At 38.2% G+C, this 22,392-nt stretch overlaps 1 protein-coding gene across 1 annotated transcript; it reads left to right on the top strand.

Moving 5' to 3' along the window:
* Nucleotides 1-3,538: 3,538 nt before the first annotated feature.
* Nucleotides 3,539-22,379, top strand: slc12a4 (solute carrier family 12 member 4). Its single transcript, XM_017423625.3, has 24 exons — nucleotides 3,539-3,674; nucleotides 10,034-10,131; nucleotides 10,222-10,353; nucleotides 10,657-10,803; nucleotides 11,040-11,094; nucleotides 11,401-11,531; nucleotides 13,308-13,549; nucleotides 13,788-14,002; nucleotides 14,206-14,376; nucleotides 14,724-14,822; nucleotides 14,933-14,990; nucleotides 15,131-15,305; nucleotides 15,507-15,625; nucleotides 15,826-15,924; nucleotides 16,156-16,275; nucleotides 16,410-16,514; nucleotides 17,305-17,473; nucleotides 17,946-18,141; nucleotides 18,421-18,590; nucleotides 18,734-18,865; nucleotides 19,255-19,362; nucleotides 19,442-19,629; nucleotides 19,743-19,876; nucleotides 20,001-22,379. Exons 1-24 carry the CDS (start codon nucleotides 3,539-3,541, stop codon nucleotides 20,090-20,092), a joined length of 3,291 nt encoding a protein of 1,096 aa, XP_017279114.1. The 3' UTR covers nucleotides 20,093-22,379.
* Nucleotides 22,380-22,392: the final 13 nt, after the last annotated feature.

Raw genomic sequence — 22,392 nt, 5'->3', positions numbered from 1 at the left:
GAATCCAGTCCATTGCTATCTACATACATCAAATATGCTATTTTTTTTCTCATTACCCAAACCATCAGTAATTCACTGTAAAGTTGCATACTCCACTCTCAGAGGTAAACCAGAAGTTAACCATGTTGATTAGCTACTTTATAATCCCACAAACGGAAAGTGTTGTGGGTTTGTCAGAGAGTTTGATTTCTTTTGACCTTCTCGACACACCTCTTCACCACACAGACTTTCAGATGTACAATACTCTACTCATTTAAGTGCTTGTTGTGAGAAAAGCAGTCTGGCCAACTTAGCATGAAGCAAAGCTGGAAACAAGAAACCTTTTCATCAACATATTTGCCTACAAACTTACTGAGTTGAAAGTGTTTGCTCCACACACAGATGTTTATTGTGAGACTTTCTGTGGAACTTGATGACCTTTTGGGCAGCGAAGCTTACAGGAAACAAGCGAAGACACATGTGTTTATAGCACAATAAACTGCTACAAAACAGACAAAAACGCAATGTAGATTTTTTTTGTCTTTGACATTTTATTCTAATATCACTTTTTAACACTGTGTAAACATCATCCAATTAAAATGGTAGAACGACTAAAGATAATATGAGACACCTTGCAATAAAAAACATTGTGCACAGGAATAATGTTTGGAAGATAATGTTGGAGAATTTATATAACTTTCTTATTGTGACAGGAGTCACTTACAGCCTGAAAAAATTTCAAGCTGTCAATCTAAGCATCCTGATGCTCTTCTGACAATAAAGAAAATTTCAGTGTTGTTATAAATGTTGGCCTTGAAAGACTGATTCTGGCTCATCCCACTCTTTTATTTACCTTGAAGCTATTTGTGTATGATTAGTTAACAGGCAAAGTATATGGAGGAATAAAATTCTAAATTAAATGTTGTAAAGCTGGGTCCAGAAGGTTTATTTAAGAGGCTCATAGACTTTTGGCTTGCATCTGAAAAATCTAATGAACTCATTTTGTATCTCGGCTGTTCCTAGTACTGCGCGCTTCTGGACAGAGATCTCTGAGGTTGTTCCTGGGATCTGTTGGAGCCACTCTTCCAGTTTGGGGGTCATAGCACTGAGTGCTCCAATGATCACTGGCACCACTGAGGCTTTAACTTTCCACAACTTCTCGATGTTGTCTTCCTGTCCCTGGAACAGCTAAGATATTGTGCAGAACCCTCAAGAAGCTCCCAGGCCTGTGGTAGAGGACCCAGGCTTGAAGTGAAAGTGGAACTGCTGATGTGGAACAAATAGGTTGAGATGGGAATTACGCACAGCATAGCACTGAGACTGTACACTAAATGAAAAGGAGGGAGGCAGAGGACTAGTCAGCATCAGAATCACAATACCGGATGAAACAACAAGGATTCTGGAGTACCTCAGGAAGAAAGCCTCCAATGATGAATTTCTAAGTAAAAGTTTTAGGCAGCAGAAACCCTAATAGAAAGAAGAGGAATAAAACAAAAAAAACCCATCATGGAATGACAAGCTTTTGCAGGGGATGTACCACAAGCAGATTGAGGAAGTGGCTGAGTTGAGAAATCCTTCCGGTGGCTGGAGAGGCCTGGATTGAGGGACAGCACAGAGGCACTAATCATGGGAGCACAAGAGCAATGAAGGCTACCACAACAGACAAGGGCCCAAGAAGCAGGCTGATGCCTCTGAGACAGTCCAGGACATAATCACATACTGTGAGATGCAGGCAGGTACAGCTGATTCATGGAATGCCAAAACCAAGTAGCGCATGAGGACATCTGTGCCGAGCATGAGCAGTAAGCCTCAAGATCAAAGTGGGTGAAACCAGCAAAGGTGGTGGAAAATGACAGGGTCAATAGACATTAGGCCTTCCAGATCCAAACTGACAAACAGGTAATGGCTAACCAACCAGACACTGAACTGGTCAACATACTGGAGAAGAGGGCAGAAGTGACAGATGTAGAAGCTGGACGTTGATGTCTTGGGAATCAAAAAGAGAAGCTCTCATGACAATACTTTCTCACCTCACAGTGACTTCACTGCAGTCTTTTCCCTCTGCTATGAACAAGCTGACCCTGCTGGGCCTCATGTTTCCTTCGAACTGCCCCTCCCGCCTACAGATCTTTACACAAGACTGAGTAATCGTGATGGGAGAAATGACTGTGGCAGGCCCTGCCTTCCTGCTGCTCACTGACCTGCACACTGCGCTGCATGGGTTAGGAAACAGCCTTATATGGTAAATGGCATTCCTTGTGCACTGCTGTTTTCAAGGCAGGGATGCATTTAACTTATATCAAAGTATTTACAGGTTTTGGTGATGGACATGGCCAAAAAATGAACAATAAAAAGCATTTACTGAGGAATGTTTAGGCAATAAAAACATTCTGACTAAAAACTTATTATTTTAGTTCTTTTTTTTTTTTCAGAATGACAGCAGCTTGTACAGCAACAATAACAGTATAAAAGTTAACTTGGCTAAGAAAGCTTTCAGATTGATAATCTAATAATCTACTGTGTAAAGAAATAATATATACTATGATTCCTACATCGTCTGAGGTCAAGAACCTAAATTATTTGATGTCAATGTGTAAATTGAAGAAAAAAAAGTTATATTAAAAATAGTGTATGAGGACATCTGTTTACCAGTCAGTCAAGTCCAGCAACTACGTGGATGCCTTTTTTGCTCCCTCCCCCCCTTTTTTATATTGTTCAGAATAATATAAGAATTATTGTGTATCAGTTTTTTTAATTGAATTTCAACCAAAAAAAAGTTATAATAGAAACTCTCTTTAGCCCAAAAGAAGAACAGCATGTTTTGTAACTCACTGAACTTTGTTCTCTAATAACAGCCTTTTGTTAGAGTCTTTGATCGACTGAGGTTATGATTATAGACTAGCGACTATCCTTTAAAAGAGAAAGTTGAACTTCATCTTTATTTAGCAATCTCACTGCACTTGAATGCTGACCCTTTCATCATAGCTTCAGCACTTTGGGAACTTCACATTTCATAACATGGCTGGCTTTACAGTCATTGTCATTCTGTGTGTATTCTTTCTTTGCCTCTGTTTGTGAAGAAACCAAGCAGCTTTCTGACGAATCCCTAAATTTTCCACTCTTTGCCCCTGCCACGTTACTGTCTGTGTTTGGGGAACGCCTGCACACAGAAATGCCTGTGTGAACCTTGAACAGACAGAGGCCACTCTGTTAGTTGTCATTATGACACAGACAGCAGGAAAAGGGACACCTCCCCATACACTAACGGAATCAGGGGTGACAGAGCTCCCCAATTCTGGGCCGTGCTTCATCTGTGTGATATGTGAGTGTGAGTCTCTTTCCAAGCAGCACTCCTGGTGCCTTCAGACTCATTAAGTGAACACAAAAAACACCAGGAGAGGCTGGCTTGTGGGCGGGGAGTATGGTAATACTCTCCAGAGGAAGTGAGCACAGTGTAGTGGAATGTAGTTGCCATTAGTGGGAGTTGAACTCAGGCTGGCTAACAGCTAGCCTGCTAAGCTGAGTTTGAGCTGGAGACGCATAGGAGAGTGATGACAACATGCCTCACTTCACAGTAGTACCTGTGAAGGATCAAGCTCAGAGCAGCTACGACAGCCTGGAGGGGATTAACTGGGTCGATTACAGGGATACTGGGCAGGACTGCCATGACCAGCAAGATACTGTTAGTTCTGATGGTGAGTCTCACCACTTTCTATCTTAGTTTATTTGGACTTTTTGCTGCTAAGAAAGTTTACCTCTTAGCCGACACTGCTTCATGAGCTGCTACTGTCACAGCATGAGCAAGATTAGTTTTTGTCCTGAGAGCCTTCTGAACATCTGGTTGAATGGTTACCATGGCAATAGTTCAGGGCCAGAAAGTGCGTTTCTACTGGAGGCAGGTCTGTTTTTCACAACTCACTTTGAGTAAAGTTGGAAAAAAATAGGTGCTGTTTTCCCTCTGGTGTGGCAAGTGGTAAACATAAACTCAGGGGCAGTAAGTAATTAAAAGGAAGACAATAAAAAGGGTGAGAACCATGGAGAGAAAAACACTACGGGGGTGGGGTGGCGTTGGTGAAACGCTACAAAAGAGGGCCTCGAGTAGATCTTTGCACAAAAGATGAAGCTTTCTTTGTGCCAGGGGAGGATTTCCTTTCACACAGATTGCCTGCTCACTGCAGACGAGCACATTTCTCCCTCCTCGCTACTCTGCCTCAGCACGTCTCAGCTGTCAGTCACACGTTCCTCGCTGGATCAACAGAAAGAGAGCAGGGAAGACGGCAACGACAGAAGACAGACAACGAAACTGGAGATGGTTGCTCTCGGACATGTTTTATGTGTAAGCAGTGCCTGTTCATGTGGGCAGAGACAAATAAAAACAGGAGAACCAGACTTTTTCCCCCCCTGCTCTTTAAGTGAAACGCACACATGGGTGTGACTTAAAAAAAAATAAAAAATCCACCCACTCTTCACCCCTAGGCTAGTCTGGGCACAATCCCTCAAACTGACATAGTATCTAGTTAATGTATGATACTGCCAATGTGACTGTGAATTCCCTTTCATCAAGTAAACATTTAAGGGAACAGTTTAAAGCTAAACATTTATCTTCTTATCTTTGAGCTTCTCAGTTTTCAATTAGTTAATAGGCATTGTGGAAATAAAACAAAAAACTAATATGCATGTGTATTTCTGCACTGGTGTGTGCAACAGTTCGATGGAAAATAATGTCATGTTGATGAAATAGCCCATACTTCTGGAGCTGACAGGTATTTGAGTCATAAAATAGGCAAAATCTCAGCACTTTTTGATTCAGCTATCTACCCAAGATGGACATTTCTGTCCTTTATTTGCTTAGAGTTATAAAAAACTATTCATAAAAACTGTATTTGTTTAAACAACACAAAATAAATTGGCATTTGAAGCATGTATGTATGGAACGATTGAACATGTACTCTTCAGTTTAAAGTTTTTTTTATGAAATTATGTGATATTTCAACTGAATAAGAAAATTGTCATCCTAGTAAAATGTTAAAAGCAGGAGCTCACACTGTCTGATTTCATGGCTGGACTGAGTTGACTGGGTTGTGTGTTTCGCCCATAGTGTGACTTGTGATGCATGGAGGAAGTGACACAGTGTGGAGCCTGTTCCAGCCTCTGAGCTCAGCTCTGTTCAGTGCAGGGCAGGACCAGTACTGCGGTTACTGTAGCACTGTACTTGAGACCCTAAAATAGCCTTCACATTTAGGGTGGAAAACTCGCTTGCTCTTTTAGTTTCTGGTCTTCTTTGCTGCTCTGGGATTTTTCATAAAACCGAGCATACACAACATCAAAAGCACATCCCTCAAGGACATGTTGTCACCATTCAAACTCTCTACCACACCAAATTTTGTTTAGCTCAGTACTTGTAAAATTGAGAGTTATAGCCATTTGCATGTTAGCTAAGGCTGTTTGGCTGTAGCAGCCATCTTGAAACAGGTTAACTCATAATGTTAATCAGCTGCAGATATTTATTCAGTGATTACTTTCTGAGAGTTTTATTAAAATATGTTCACTGGCTCATAAGATATTTAGGTGACAGACAGACAAACACACACCCAATTACATGACTGCTACGATTATAATAAATCTTTGCAAATTGAAGAAAAAAAATACAAACAGCTAATATTGCAACATTTTTGTTAAAAACACAGGAGAAATGGAGGAAAAATGAGTGAAAATCTATCAACAAGTTCAACTGGCTGCAAAAAACAAGTTCTTTACAAGTTGTGATATCTAGAGAAAAAAAGTCTTATTTGTTTGCCTGATTTATTCATTGTCCCATCACAAAGCTCTTGCACTGACAAGTATAAATCATTATCAGAGAAAAATATGCAACTTTTTATTTTTACAAGGGTACAATATTACTTTTCATACCCAGACCACAGTTTGTTAATCCGTTCTAGCTACACATGCCTTTACCCCCATCGAGTTCATTTGTGTCTTTTAGAAATTTGCGGTAGATTACCGTGCACCCCTTCCAGCTCACCTGTACCTCCTGTGGGAATCAGACCGAGCTGCCATCTCCCTCATCATTAGTGCACATCAGAGCTAATGTGATTTGGTGTTAGGCGCAGTAGGTTAGCATTTCGCTGCTTTGTTTTGTTTTTTATTTTGTGGTATGAAACCAACCTTCACAGATAACACTAGTGTGGTGTTCTTACAGAAATAGTTTGCTTTATGTTATAGGCTGAGGCAGAAAGATGAGTTAAAAATAAACTTAACAGGAAATCCAAAACTGTTTTAATTAGCATCCTGTTTTGTTCCTCGATTTTATTAATTTGGCAAGATGTGTTTGAAAGTATATTTGACATTTTTGATGAGCAAACCATATGACAGGGTACCGAGGAACCCCCTCATTTCTAAATATAAAATAATCTTAGTCTAAAATTGGCATGGATGGCGGCAGGTGATGTGCATTCCTTCAGTGAATACCACGTCTTTAATTTATTTTAGAGTTAGGTACTGGCCTAACAACAAAAACAAAACAAACAAAAAAGCATCTGCCTTGTTTTGACGCATATACAAATGAAACAGAAAAATACAGCTTGAAAATGTTTTTGACAAATTGGACCAAATTCTGCTAAGAGATAACAAATCAGGGATCGGGGTTGAGGATTGTGACTATGTTTTTTGATTGTTACCACACTGCACAATAAGTCAAGAAATGAATTTTCCCAGCTTTAGGACTGATTTCCTTGTGCAGCTATAGGAACTTGACAGTCAACTGAGTGGAGAGACATTTTACAGGCCCAAAAATATGGGCCTGTAAAAAACAGAAGAAGAAAACAAGCAAACAAAGTTAGCTTTGAAGTGAGGTTCTGCCCTGAAACTGTTGCACATGTTTGCTCAACACTTTGTCAATGTCACATATATCTGTGCTCTAAGGTCATTTAGTGTGTCACAGCAAGAGAAGCAAACAATATCACAGTAAAACAACAGCACATTTATAAATCCTTTAGATTTATTATTTTATAATTATACTTCTGTTTGTCTTTGTTATCTGTAATTATCACACATGGCTGACCCCATAACTGCTCACCTCAATGCCTAACCTTCCCAACTCAATCTTTAACCCCGAGCTTTAGGTTCAGTGTAAATCAGAGCTGTCTGAGTTGGCTTCTGCAGCTCCACAAATACCTTAAAACATGTTCACACAAATGAACATTAACATAAACACGCCACTTCAAGTGTGTGTAATCAGCATTGAAGTCATTCCACCTAACGCTACACAGAGTGGAGTTTTTGACTTCTCTGCCTGTTAGTGTTAGAACCTAAATGGTTTTTAAAGAGGAGATTTAGCAAAGAGGCTTTTTTTTTCAAACCCTAAGAAGCTAAAGAAAAGTTCTGAAAGATTACCTTAGGCAGAAGTTTGATTTTGTTTAAGCTGATTTCCAAGAATTTTGGAAAAGAAGAACTCTTATTAGGTTGTCAGGATTTATAATCTTACAAAGACATCTGTGTTTTTTTTAAAAAAACTTGCTCTTAAATCTGCAAATAGCAGTTCTTGTCAGCATTAGTTTGTTGTTGTTGTTCAGTATCAGTCTAAACCCTTCATGAAATTTCAAATACAAAAAGCTACCAATTTTCCTCTGTGCACAGTTAAAATACTTTACTAAATTCTTGTTTCCAAATGTGAAGTTGATAAAATTCGTTTGAAAGAATTTGCGTTCAAGTTTTCTCCTCAGAGACCTTATTCTGGGAACATGTCCGTCTTTGATCTTTTAAGTGAAGCTGTTGGCTGTTTTGTTGGGACACAGATGACAAGTCGGACCATGCTGCTCTGTGCACGCAGCATGACTCTTATGTGCCTTCATAACAGGCCAGTTTATTATTAATCTTTTTTAATTAGATGCCTAATGTGAGGTTATTAACCAAAAAACCCTGCTGTCTCCTCAGCCCATAACACAATGGGCTTGTCATGTACAGTACTGTTAAAAATAACATGCTTTGGTCACCGCTGACTGAACAGAACTCTGTGTGGGGGAGAATATGGACAGGATTTTGAGCTTTAGTTCTTTAGCCTTTCTGAAAGTCATTCGGTTTTTCAGTTTTATTTTTGTTTTTTTATTTGTCCAACTAATGCCTAGCTCAAAACTCATATTGTTACATTAAAGCAACACTAGAGGGCAATATTGAGATGTAGTTGTTTTCACAGACACCGTCAGTTTAACTTCCATATTTTGACCCATCACTTCATTTTCACTTGTGAAGAGAACAGTTACATATTTTAATAAGCTTTTGCTATAGTTAAATCCACACATCTGAATTTTTAGACTTATTAGACATAAAAATGATGATAAACACAGTTTCGTAATTTTGTGCCTATGAGATACCTTCAGCCCTATGCAGGACATTTATATTTCCATGGCAACTTATATTTTCTGTTTCTATTTGCATGTATGTGAGAAAGTGTGGTAATTCGGTCAGATTCAGTACCTAAATCTGTGTAGTCTCATATTATAGGGGTGTATTGTATTTATCTATCTATAGTTCAAATCTGAATTGAATTGTTTCGGGGTTAGAGGAGGGCACAAGGAAACAAATGTCAGTACATGGTGGTCTTAAGCTTAAACCTGCCTGTTTATTCAATGGATAACTGTCCATGTGATTACACAACCATGCATCTGCAGGTGCGTGTATCTGCGCACAAGTTCAAATTACAACAGTTCACCCCCTCCCCACATAGCACCCAGCTCTCTGTATGCCATGTGATGGATCAGACCCCTGAACGAGTTTACACCATGGGTGACCTGGTGTCCCGGTTAGTAATCGACCATTCCCCAAGCTAGACCACAGAGTCCTCTCCTGCAGACTGCACACAACTATGCTTCCCCACAGCATTATTAGCAGGATTGGGGCAGAGAGCTCAGGTAAGTCCAGACCTGTGCTGAAGGTCACACGGCGCAGACGAAAATATTTTTCACTTTCATGCCCACTTGGTAAGTTGGGGGCGGTGGGGGGGCTTTTGTTACAAGATTAATTTAGGCTTCTTGGTGCCGCCGATGAGGTTTACATGCTCTAATAACTCAAGGTTAGGTAATTTCTCTGTAATGAGGTGTGTGCACGCGTGTGAGTACGAGTGTGTGTGGTAAAGTTTGTTGTGCCGATTTGCGTGCTATAATTGCCCGCAGAGGGTTGTGCTTATCTCTGTTTGATTCTTTCTTCAAAAGCAGAAATAAATGAAAGTTAAATTTAATTACATCCCTGTTTATTACCTTGACTTTGCTTTCTTCATTCTAGAAAGCTATTTTTTTTATTATTTCACTTGTGTTTCTGCTAAATGGACACTGTTAAGATCTTTTAATTATAGTTAACAATAACAGTTAAAAGCTAGAAGAGAAGAGCATGGGAAATGTTTTTTTTCTTTTAAACATTACCATTAAGGCAGTCATTCTGTTTTGTGTTGGTATGTTTGTTTGTTTTTCCTGTTTGTTTGTTGTCTTTATTTATTTATTTTTTATTAGAGATTTTATCTGAATAATTTAACCCATTTTATAGTTTTTGAACACTTTCAAATTTAGTCAAATGAAATGTCTTACTGTTCCTGATTTAGGGTTCAGGCCAAGGTGAGAAGGAAGTGAATATGTTTTATATTTTTAAATTCAAATTTGTAACACTGATGTCATTATTGACTGTGTATCCACATATGGTTGTGTTGTACATTTATTCATTTATTTTTTGAGCTTAGAAATCTGAGGGGTTTTGCCATTTGTTCTTTTAATCTCTGGCTTTATAATACAGGCCTTTAAGTGTTTCCATCATTCTTCTGTCTTGCAATGTCAAGAAGCCTAATATTTTTTGTAATGCCTTCACTCAGTTTGTTAAAATAAGTAACTATCTGCACACCCTTGTTACAGATAACTTGTGCAAATATTATACTATTTCTTTTTATAGGTGCACACCCTTCATGGTGTCAAGTACTGCTCTAATATTTGTTTTCCTGAAACTAATTTGTTGTTCCCCTGGAAATAACACAGTTTCTATCCTGGAAGTCATAGTTTACTCATTTGTCTAACAGGACATGGGAATCACAAAGAGGACAGCCCTTTTCTTAGCAGCCCTGATGCCGCTGGGAAAAGGACTGACTTCTATGACAGGAACCTGGCTTTGTTTGAGGTCTGTTGTTTTCACTTTACAATATTTCCAATTAGAAACTGAAGGTAAATCCACCTGAGAAGTGACCTTCATTTGCTCTTTTCTTGCTAGGAAGAGCTGGACATCAGACCAAAGGTTTCCTCTCTGCTCAGCCGTTTGGTCAACTACACCAACATCACTCAGGGGGCCAAGGAGCATGAAGAGGAGGAGAGTGCTGAAGCCTCTCGTAGAAAGACCCCGAAAGTAAGGAGCTGGGAAAGAAGCAGTGTGTTATGTGTACGCTCGGTCTTTTCAGGTTTTAGAAACACTACACTGCCCGGCGAGGCCTCTCCATGCGAAGTTATTAAGGCTTGTTGATAGATTGTGTCTGACATTGGGCAGTTTGCAGTGAAACTGTGCCCACGTAAGACCTGTAAACATGGAAAGTGCTGATAACATGATTGAATGACCTTTAAAAAAGTGCATCAATCAATACTAACGATCACTACACTTGTTTCCTGAAATGTCATGCTCAATACTCCACCTCTCTTTGTGCCTCTCTATTAGTCTCCCAACATGGGCACTCTGATGGGAGTCTACCTACCATGTCTCCAGAACATCTTTGGAGTCATACTTTTTCTCCGACTGACGTGGATCGTGGGAATGGCTGGCATCATGCAGTCCCTCCTGATTGTCCTCATGTGCTGCTCTTGTGTTAGTACAAACACACAATGTTACACTTATGTGCTTCCACCACCAATGAGGTCCAGCTTTTACTGCTAAACTAGTCAATGGAATGACACATTATCACATAAACTGCACCTATGTCACTTTGAGCTTCCAGGCTACACATATGAAATAAATAGGATTATGTAATTTATTGTTAGCTTGGCTGTTGGTGTACTCTGTGTGTTATTAATCTTTTTTTTTTTTTTTACTTTCTGGTACAGACTATGTTGACTGCCATATCCATGAGTGCCATTGCTACTAACGGTGTTGTTCCAGGTATTACTTCGAGCCCAGACATTTTCTATTTGTTGTAAAGTTCTTGTGATTATTCACTCACTCTGTGCTGGGTAACTTCTCTATTATAATAACTAGATTTTGGACATTTTGGAATCTAACTTAGTGGAAATTAGTTCACCTAAGTTCTCGTGTTGTGTTGTATTTAAATGTGAAAGGGGAAACAATGCTGTAAATTCTTCCCTTTTGACCTAACAGAATTTTAAATTATCTCCACAGTTTAGAGCAAAAACTACAGGATTACCAGAGGCTTCCTGTGTACTTGACATCTGTTCTTGTTTTTCACAGCTGGAGGAGCATATTTCATGATCTCACGCTCACTTGGTCCAGAGTTTGGAGGAGCTGTGGGGCTGTGCTTCTACTTGGGCACCACCTTTGCCTCTGCTATGTACATTTTAGGGGCGATTGAAATATTCTTGGTAGGTATTACAAAAATATTATTTTGTCTTTATTTATATTGCAACCCCACATTTTAAGTAAGTACATCCAAAAACAAATACATATTCATGAATAAATAGTTGAATAATTAGGTTCATTTCTTAAGATGGAGAGGCCTCTAGGAGGCTGGAACAAAAGAGGGAACTGGCTGCACAAAAAAGGAGCCTAACAGCTGAAGGCCCTGCCTTTTGTTTTTTTATTCTACTTTTGGAAACTTTAGGGGACATGAGTAAGCCTGCAGTCTGAGAGTGGTCAGTGTGAGGTTATTAGGTTATGATGGAGTTTGGTCAGTATGACCTTAAAAAGTAGGGCAAATAATTTTCTATTTTATTCTTGATGAAAAGTCTATATGAGAAGCTAAATTTGGAGAAACGTGATCTCTGCTTCTAATTCTTGTCAGATCTTTCTCTGCAGATTTCTAAACTGACTCAGTGCTTTTCAAGAAGCTAATTGGACAACCTAATAATCAGGATTTACAAGAGTTCAACCTAGAAGTAACAAACACATTCAATTCATTGTCTACATCAAATGTATGTATAATTACATAGATGAAGGAAAACAATCCAACACTGTAAAACTGAGTTAATTTAACTTAAACATCCATGGGCTTAAATAATTTAGGTTTATTAACTCAAACAACTAAAGCATATCCATCCATTCATCCATCTATTGTTTGTTTACCAGCTTCTCCTTTCTGGGTCAGGATGAGCTGGTGACTATCTCCAGCAATTAAAGCATATGCAAATTTTAAACTGAGTAAAAGCAAGTTGTAATAGATAAATTACAAGTGATTGCATAAATAAAGTTTAGAATAGCTAACGTCACTGTGTCAGACATTTACAGTGTAGTTAGTGTTTCTTGTTTTCTTGGCTGCTCCCTTCTTCAGGGGTTGCCACAGCACACAAACTTCCTGCCACAACCTGGGTTTCAAACCTGGAGCCTCAGGATTATAAGATGGCGTCACTGACCACCAGGCTACCACAGCCCCTTTGTAGTTAATTCTTAAAATTGTATATTTTGAGTAGAGTTCATAAGTGGAATTTAACTACTTCATTTTTTTTAATAATTCAGTGAGACTAATATATTTTTTTGTTTTGTTTTTTTTTATTAAATTGTGCTGTTTCATTTTATAGTGGAGAAACAACTGTTATCAAGCAGTGATTGTCCAACTAAAGTTACGCTGACAAATCCATCCTTTGGTTTCAGTCCATCCAAATCTGAGTTTCTGTCGCAACCTAAATAGTGTAAAGGTTTTTTGTTTAACATAATAACAACAAAGGAGGATGAAAATGAACAAAAGCACAGTTAAAATAAATTTTAAGTTTAGTTTTTTTTTTTTGTTGTTGTTGTTCGTTTTGTTTTGTTTTTCTTTTTAGGCCAAGTACAGTGTGTTAAAATGAAATGATTTCCCAAATTTATTGGATTTTAATGAAAGATCAAAAATGCATTAGTGGCTTGATGTTGGTGTAACCTCTGTAATTTTCAGTGTACTGACTTCCATTGAGTCTCTACTGTAGATCTAGCATTTATAATACATTAAATTGAAACTGTTAAAAAACACCAAACTTACTGGAAGTTCTGCATTACTGAGTGGCGAAAGATAAGGATCATCTTACATTTTAATCGATGTTCAACAGCAATGCACTCACTTCATGTTGTGTAGTAAAAATTAACCCATGCATGAAATCTGTGTAGTGTGTACATGCTTTAAATTGCTTGTTGTGATGTTTATTATTATTATTATTATTTTTTTTTAGAAATATCTGGTCCCTCAAGCAGCCATTTTTCATCACACGGAGCTCCTTGGAAATGACAGTGCCTTGCTTAACAACATGCGAGTGTACGGCTCGCTGTGCCTCAGCCTCATGGCTGTGGTGGTTTTTGTTGGGGTCAAATATGTGAACAAGTTGGCCTCCCTTTTCCTGGCCTGTGTCATTATTTCAATTGTTTCCATCTACGCCGGGGCAATCAAATCCATGACTCATCCACCGGAATTCCCGTAAGTGCTATAAGATTAAATATTCTGTCTGTACAGGATGTGGTGTGAATTATTAGGAACCCTAATGTGAAACTTGTTTTTATTGGGGCAAGAGAGGGCATCTTTTTCATTGTTGTGTAGCAATTGCTAGGATTTTTTTTCTTTGGGCTGTCTTTTTTTCCATCTTTCTGGTTTGCAATTTGTGACTGATTTCTTAAGGTAGTACTGATTTAAACTTCTCTTTGTTTTATTGCTGCAGGATCTGCATGCTGGGTAACAGGACTTTGGTGAGAGATCGATTTGATGTGTGTGCAAAGACCGTGGTAAAAGGAAACATGACAGTACCCAGTCAGCTGTGGGACAGGTTCTGCCCACCTGGGAACATAAGCAGTGTTCAGTGTGATGACTACTTTATGCAGAACAACGTGACAGAGATACAGGGCATCCCCGGACTGAGCAGTGGGATTATCAGAGGTTAAGCTAATATATATATATATATATATATATATATGTTTTTACTATAATTTGAAACATTTTGTTCTAAATCAATAGAAATTGCCAATTTGAACTGCTAAATTTAATGAAACAAACTGTGACATGTTTTGCTTTCCAGAAATAATTTATTAATGACTCAATCTTAAGACAAATGATTAAACATAATTTCTTCTATGTGACAGAAAACATGTGGAGCAACTACCTGCAGAAAGGGGAGGTCTTAGAAAAGGCAGGACTGCAGTCTGTGGGCGCTCACAGTGCCCACAGACTGGAGAACTTTATCAACTATGTGACAGCTGACATCGCTACATCCTTCACACTTCTAGTTGGAATCTTCTTCCCATCTGCAACAGGTAAGTTATATGAAATAAATGTTTATCAAACCAACATCAATGTATTTGAGTATATTTAAAATGAACACTTTTTATACTACACACATTAAACTATATATACCATGACTGTAAAGATATCATGAAGGTGTGATTCATATGACATTCTTTAGACCATATTTTTATGTGGATTAAAGCTTTAAAAATGTATATATTTTATAAATTTTCAAAGACTTTATTCCGCTTATTTATTTCTATTTTTTAATTTTTACTTTTATAACTTTTCCACAAATTGTGTATAATCCAGCCAGTAGGAGGCATTGTGTGGCATTATTTGAACCATCCTTGGGTTATGTGTTCTCCCTCTGCAGGAATTATGGCAGGTTCTAACCGATCTGGTGATCTCAAGGATGCTCAGAAGTCCATTCCCGTGGGAACAATCTTGGCTATTACCACTACTTCACTTGTTTGTATCCTGCCTCATAGTGACTGTCAATCCTCTTCCTTTAAAGAGTATAAACAAGTAGATTATTAATTCAAATTTTTTGTCATCTTGACCTCCTTGATCACTTATGTTCAGATTTAACCTCAGTGATTTTGTTTGGGTCTTGCATAGAAGGAGTAGTCCTGAGAGACAAGTAAGTTTATTTGTGTGCAGCCTGATTTATTCTTTATAGTACTTTTTTGTGTGGATGTCCATATTTATGTAAAATAGGAGGAAAAACAGAGATCACCTAATTATGAAAAATGGTCATACTGAGTCAGCACTTTCTTGCAGGTTTGGGGATGCTGTCCAAAAGAACCTTGTTGTTGGAACTCTGTCATGGCCGTCTCCATGGGTTATTGTTATTGGCTCCTTTTTCTCCACTGTTGGTGCAGGCCTGCAATCCCTCACTGGTGCTCCACGACTTCTACAGGCCATTGCAAAAGACAACATTATTCCTTTCCTTAGGGTGGGGGCAGTTCACATTAACTGAATATTCCACTGTCTGTGTTGGAAAAATAACATAAACAAACAATAGTCTTTAAATAGGTTGTGCTGCTAATATTTGCATTGAGAAAACTTTTTTTGAACATTTATTTGAATATGTTAAAGAAGAAAACAAGAAGTAATTTGCATTGCTGCACATAAAGCTGCTGAATTTTCATCGTAGGTGTTCGGTCATGGAAAAACAAATGGAGAGCCAACATGGGCGCTGCTACTGACTGGCCTCATAGCTGAACTGGGGATACTGATTGCCTCACTGGACATGGTGGCACCCATCCTTTCTATGTAAGCTCAGAACATGTGCCGCGTGTACCCATGCCATTGCTACATGCAGCACTGGATACTCCTACGCGGCTCAAACAGGCCCATTTTATTTTTATCTACACCGTCCCATTGGTGCATATATCAGTTTTGTTTCTCTCAAGGATGCCCTTCTGTACAAACCAGTTTAAATATCTTTGTTTTGTTTTGTTTGTTTCCAACAGGTTCTTTTTGATGTGCTATCTCTTTGTTAACCTAGCCTGTGCAGTACAAACTCTTTTACGGACGCCTAACTGGAGGCCAAGGTTCAAATATTACCATTGGTGGGTAAAACTAATATTGTGGTATATGTATCTGATGCATTTTACTACTTTTGTGCCCTTTGCTGCGTTTACATTGTGAAAACAACTAGATATTCTGTCATATCCTTTGTGTGGAAAACAGATAACAGCTATTGGGCCATGTTTTGGTCAACAGTGCATCATCACTTCTTAGAACCCGCTGTTTTCGGTCTGCAGTTGTATAAAGTAAAGCTTTCTGTATTGCACCTACAGGGCTTTATCATTCCTTGGCATGAGCATGTGTCTGGCTCTGATGTTCATTTCCTCCTGGTATTATGCCATAGTGGCCATGGGCATTGCAGGGATGATCTACAAGTATATTGAGTACCAAGGGTACGTATGGAGTTGATGTTTAAGTATGGTGAATTCTCATTGGGTTTGTTGTCAGAACGGGTGGCTACTGCATGTATAGTATCTGCTTGATGCCCATTTAACTTTCCTTGTGTTTCACTCACAAACAAAATCAGGGCTGAGAAGGAATGGGGAGACGGGATAAGGGGATTATCGCTCAGCGCTGCACGCTACGCTCTGCTGAGGTTAGAAGCTGGACCCCCCCACACCAAGAACTGGAGGTAAAGCCAACCAAGAGGGGGTTCTATAAGTTCTTCCTCACAAATGCGGGCATTTATGTTTTACTGCTAAAGGGGTCACTTTTGCATGTGCGGATGAGGACAAAAAAGTCACCAGAATTGGGTTCAGTTATGGAAGATAGAAGCGGGTGGAAACATTGTACGTTTGACCTCTGACTTTAAAGTGTTGACAGTTTATATTGAACCATTTCTGTCCTATTGTTGTAGTCACAACAGTTAAAAAACAAGAAGTGAGAATACACCAGAGAGAACTCATAGGCATGTTGATAAAAATTTTTACTTTTCAGTCTTTGTTGCTATAAAGTACAGCTGGACACAACAATTAAGATACCTTTCAGCATGAACAACGTAACACTGTTTTCATGAACAGCTTTTATCTACAGTAACCACACAATACATGAGTCATCTGTGAAGTTCGTATGCTAAGATTTGTAGATGTTATTGGCAGAGTTTCTTCTCCATAATCTGGAAGTCAACTTGTTTTAGGAAGTTAGCCTGTCACAGTGCAGTAACAACAGTTGGTAATGACTTGTTTTCCCTCTTCAGATAAGAAGCAATGTGCTAATGAAATATAAAATGTGACCACCCAGTTAGCAGTGCTATGACCCAAACTGAGAAATATGTTCTAGACATTTACAATGGTGAATTTAAAACACATTCGAAGACAATCATTTTTATTGACTTTATCAGTCTTTTTGTATGCCATTAGTGGAAACAAAGACCTACACGTATACTTTGACTTGCCTTATGATTTATGATTTGTACTCTGCAGACCTCAATTGCTGGTGCTGCTGAAGCTGGACGAGGACCTTCATGTAAAATATCCGCGACTGCTGACATTTGCCTCACAAATGAAAGCAGGAAAAGGTCTGACCATTGTTGGCTCTGCCATCCAGGGTAACTTCCTGGACAGCTATGGGGAAATGCAAGCAGCGGAACAGGTAATTACAGGAAAACTGTTCCTGATGTGCTATGTTTATCTTACTTGTAAAAAAGCTGCTTTCTGTGTTGTAATTGATTGGAACTTGCACACCTAAAAAAGAAAAGAAATGAAAACAGACATGTTTTAGTGTTTTATAATTACACGGTTCTGTCAAATGTATACAATGTATATGTATGTATGTTTGTATATGTGTCACTAATGATAAGTGAGCAAATTCATGTAAATTAAAGAACTGGTTCTTTCAAATCTCAAAAAAGGTGATGCATAAAGGCATAAATATCATCAGTTATGCTTGATATTTATGCTTTATAAATTGAATTTTCTGACCATTTTAGTAAAAAAAAAGTGTCTTTCTTTTTTGTTGTTGTTGTTCTTTTTGTTTGTTTCTAATGATGTATTTGGTTTAACAATTTATTAAATATCATAAGGATGAACTAATCAGTTCAGTCTGCCCACAACTGTTCCTCCAGGCCATTAAGAACATGATGGAGATTGAGCGTGTCAAAGGTTTCTGTCAAGTTGTGGTTGCAACTAAAGTGCGGGAGGGCATCGTCCATCTCATCCAGTCCTGTGGTCTGGGAGGGATGAAACACAACACCGTGGTGATGGGCTGGCCATACGGCTGGAGACAGAGCGAAGACCCTAGAGCCTGGAAAACTTTCATTAGTAAGAGTTTCAATGAAATACTCACCCCACAACAAAGCAATTAAACAGTAGTTGGAAACAGTTGTACATTTGCTTTAACATAGTAAATTAGGTGATGGTTCTTAAAAAAAATGTTTTTGTGTGCTGCTCACACACCATATTGTAATATTATTGTAGCTGATTTGTAATTAACTCTAAACTGTCTGTAGTCCAATGCTCAACTGCCTGCATCCCCTCACATGAAGTAACGGTGTTTGAATATGCAAATGTCTCAGCCAGTGTGCTGTCATCTTTGCCCAGACACAGTTCGCTGCACCACAGCTGCCCACCTGGCTCTGATGGTCCCCAAAAATGTGTCCTTTTACCCAAGCAACCATGAGCGCTTCACAGATGGCAACATTGATGTGTGGTGGATTGTCCACGATGGAGGAATGCTGATGCTTCTCCCTTTCCTGCTCAAACAGCACAAGGTGAATAAACAAAGGTTACTACTGATATTGACTGAATTTGTTACTGTATTATTTGTGCTTGCACTGTTTCTAGAAAGGACATTAACAGCACACAACAATTTACAGTAAAACGTTGCCAATACCACAACATTTTTGCATTTTAGGTTTGGAAGAAATGCAAGATGCGTATCTTCACTGTCGCCCAGATGGATGACAACAGCATCCAGATGAAGAAGGATCTGGCCACTTTCCTTTATCAGCTGAGAATAGAGGCCGAGGTGGAAGTGGTGGAGATGGTGAGGATTGCTTCTACGCAGTTGAGAAAGAATCTAAACCAATCAAAAGACCCTCATAAGAATAAGGCTTTAGATCATTTTGGCTCGTTAATGAGCATTGCAACTGAAACCAGATGTTATGGTACTCAAACAAACAATTAAGTTGGGCTTTTTGTTTGTTTTTTTAACAAGATTTCTGACAAAAAAAAATTAAAAAAAATGTTTCAACAAAATAAAATAGCTGAACTAAACTAGAACTAACATGTTACCTCAATTTAAATGATTGAATGGTTGCAGCAAATATTTGGATGTAAAATAATCTGCCTTTTCTTTCACACTGTCCATATTATATACATATATGTTTGATCTGGATCATGCATTATCATAACATTTATCAATCGGGATTTCAGCATGACAGTGACATCTCAGCATACACCTACGAGCGGACATTGATGATGGAGCAGAGGTCCCAGATGCTACGACAAATGAGGCTGTCCAGTGCAGAAAGACAAAGAGAGGTACGTTGGATTTCTCTCAATAAGAGTCATTTCTGCACTTTGACATCCTGACCCTGGAACATTGTGACGGTACCTGCAGGCCCAGCTGGTTAAAGACAGACACTCGTTGGTGCGAATGGGCAGTCTTTACTCAGACGAAGAGGAGGAGATGTTGGATGTTCCTCCAGGGAAGGTTCAGATGACGTGGACAAGAGAAAGGAGCGAGGCAGAAAGTCGGAACCGAAACAACGCTCCTGAGAACTTCAGAGAACTCATGAGCCTCAAACCGTGAGTCAAACTCAAATTTGGGAAACATTTTACACTTCCACTGCCCTAAACGTCTGATATGTCAAGTTAACATGGTCCGAAAAAATTTGCTTCTTGGTGCACCTTCTCTCCAGGGATCAGTCCAATGTGCGACGAATGCATACGGCTGTGAAGCTGAACGAAGTAATAGTCAACAGGTCCCACGATGCTCGATTAGTGCTGCTCAACATGCCAGGCCCACCTCGCAATATGGACGGAGATGAAAACTGTATCCTTTTTTTAAATCTGAGTCAACAAACCTACTTGTTGGTGCAGCTAGCATGCAGAGTGTAAAGGTATTCTTGCTTTGTTTAAATCTTTTTTTGGTTTTACCTTCTTAACTTGCTGCTCAGATATGGAGTTTCTGGAAGTGTTGACAGAGGGTTTGGAAAGAGTGCTGCTGGTGAGAGGAGGAGGGCGGGAGGTCATCACTATCTACTCATGACCAGTCAGTAATTATTAAGTAGAGGCTTTGGCCATGTACATTCCACCTTGGGACGAGCAGCAGCACTTGTTTTTTTTTTTTTTTTTACTTCGGGACACTTCGACAGAATTTGTTTTGTATGTATGAATGTTTGAGTGCAAAAGGGGTTCATTCTATTGTTGTAGAATATTGATACTCAAACAAAAACTCTTAGAAATGAAAACTTTTACTCTTTGTTTAATAATTCTGTACTTGCTTGTAAAACACAAACTTTGATAGTTATTTTCTTGCAAATACAGTCGGTCAAACACAGTATGTTAAATAATAATAGTACCAGAAAATCCTTAAATCATACTGATATTGCTATATTTGTCCACAACATTAGAAATGCGCTCAATTTAGACAATGGCAACAACCAAGATTCCATGTGACATGAAGGCAAAATCCAACCATGTAATTAAAAATATACATCTATATAAATCTAATCATGCATTTTTATATGAATTTTTAATTCTTACCCAATCTCAACTGGTAGCAACCCTCATATCACTCATTGCCGTCCTAAAACCAGCACATGTTAAGACTATATAATGCAAATTGGTGACATGTCACAAGTTTTGAATGCAAATGAAAGCATCAAAATCTGAGTGCCTTGAGCTTATTTTTTAGGCTTTATTCCATTTAAACCTTTATTCTGAGGGTGCCATGCTTTATACTGTGGACCAACACCACTGTTTCTGTTTATTTAGTGATCAGTCTCATTGCATTACCAGATTTTGATTCCAAACCAGCATATTTCACAGGCATATTTTTTTTTTATTTATTATTTATTGTATTTATTTTCCAAACATTTCAGAATTAAAGTTAAGGACAAATGTTACTGCAGGTAATGGATGAATGCTCAGTGTTGGGTGTTTTGACATGGAATCCAATTTGTATATTTGGATGCCAGAAATTAGGATGTTTTTTAAAGAACTATAGTATATAATTTCAGAAGGATTTTTTTTTCTGTTGAAAAGAAGAGGTGGGTTATCTGACCTTTAAATAGTTTCATTTGTACTATTATTTTTACAAACTTGGAAACTTTATTCAGTAGCAAATAAATGACCTTATTTTTAAAAAGTTTATCTTTGACGTTTTTGTGATATCAAACCAGTTTTATAACTATTTATACTGGTTTTCTTAACTTTGTGTTTTGCAATTGTCACTCAGTGTATGCCTCGCAAAAGTATTCACTTGCTTCAATATTTTCTGCTGTTACCGCTGTCATAAATCAGTCACGATCAGTATAAATTGGCCTTCTTAAGAAAAAATTATATTAAAAAAGACCTTCAGTGTAAAAGTGAAACTACATTTCTAGAGGAAACCACTGTTGAAGAAAAATAAGATTAAATCTTGACTAGAGTTTGTACAGATTGCTTAGAGACTCATGTCAAGATTTAATCAAAGTTTTCTTCAACAGTGGTTTACCGTTTGCCATTCTCCCATGACACTCAGACTGGTGAAGAACCTGGGCCACATTTATTATATGTTCAGTGTCTCCCACCTCACCTGCTGAAGCTTAAAAGTCCTTCAGAAGGCTCACAGTGGTCTTGGTGAGCATTCTCACTGAGTCACTCAGTTTGTCAGGACGGCCTGCTCTTGGTAGATTTACACACGTCCCATATTCCTTCCATTTCTCTATGATGGATTTAACAGACCCCTGGGGATGTTTAGGGCCTTGGAAATCCCTCTGTATCCATCTCCCGATTTGTAATTTCCAATAATGTTTTCTCTGAGTTAAATTAGGACAATCTTTTTAAAGGGAATGAATATTTACGCACTTATTTACTTTACATATATTTTTTTTAATTTAACTGGTATTACTCTGTAAAAATTTAGTTTTAATTTGACAGTGAAAATTTTTTTTATTTATGTTTTGTAAAGAAGGCCAATTTATAGTGATCATGACTGATTTATGACAGCAATAAAAGCAGAAAACATCTAACTTTTGCAAGACACTACAGTATATTCATCTGCATGGTATATCTATGGTACTTTAAGCTGCCTGAATCAAAATATTTTAGTTTTTGACAGATTAACTGCTCAAAGTAGTTTTGTTGTGATGAGAAACAACCCAGTGTTACAGTTTGTGATAGGAAGCTATTGTCATATCAGTTACAGACATGTTTTCATGCATTTTAAGACTTTCTGTATTACTGATTAGATTTTTTTTGTCCTTTAGTTTCTTCCAGCATAGATTACTGTGCAAGAGTTTTAGTGTTTGGAAAAAAAAAAAAAAAAAGAAAATTATTCTTAAAATAAAAAAGGGTAATTTATTA

The sequence above is a fragment of the Kryptolebias marmoratus genome, linkage group LG15, assembly GCF_001649575.2.
Source record: "Kryptolebias marmoratus isolate JLee-2015 linkage group LG15, ASM164957v2, whole genome shotgun sequence".
Lineage (NCBI taxonomy): Eukaryota > Metazoa > Chordata > Actinopteri > Cyprinodontiformes > Rivulidae > Kryptolebias > Kryptolebias marmoratus.
The sequence above is the reverse complement of the archived record's forward strand: the minus strand, read 5'-3'. Positions and strand labels throughout refer to the sequence as shown.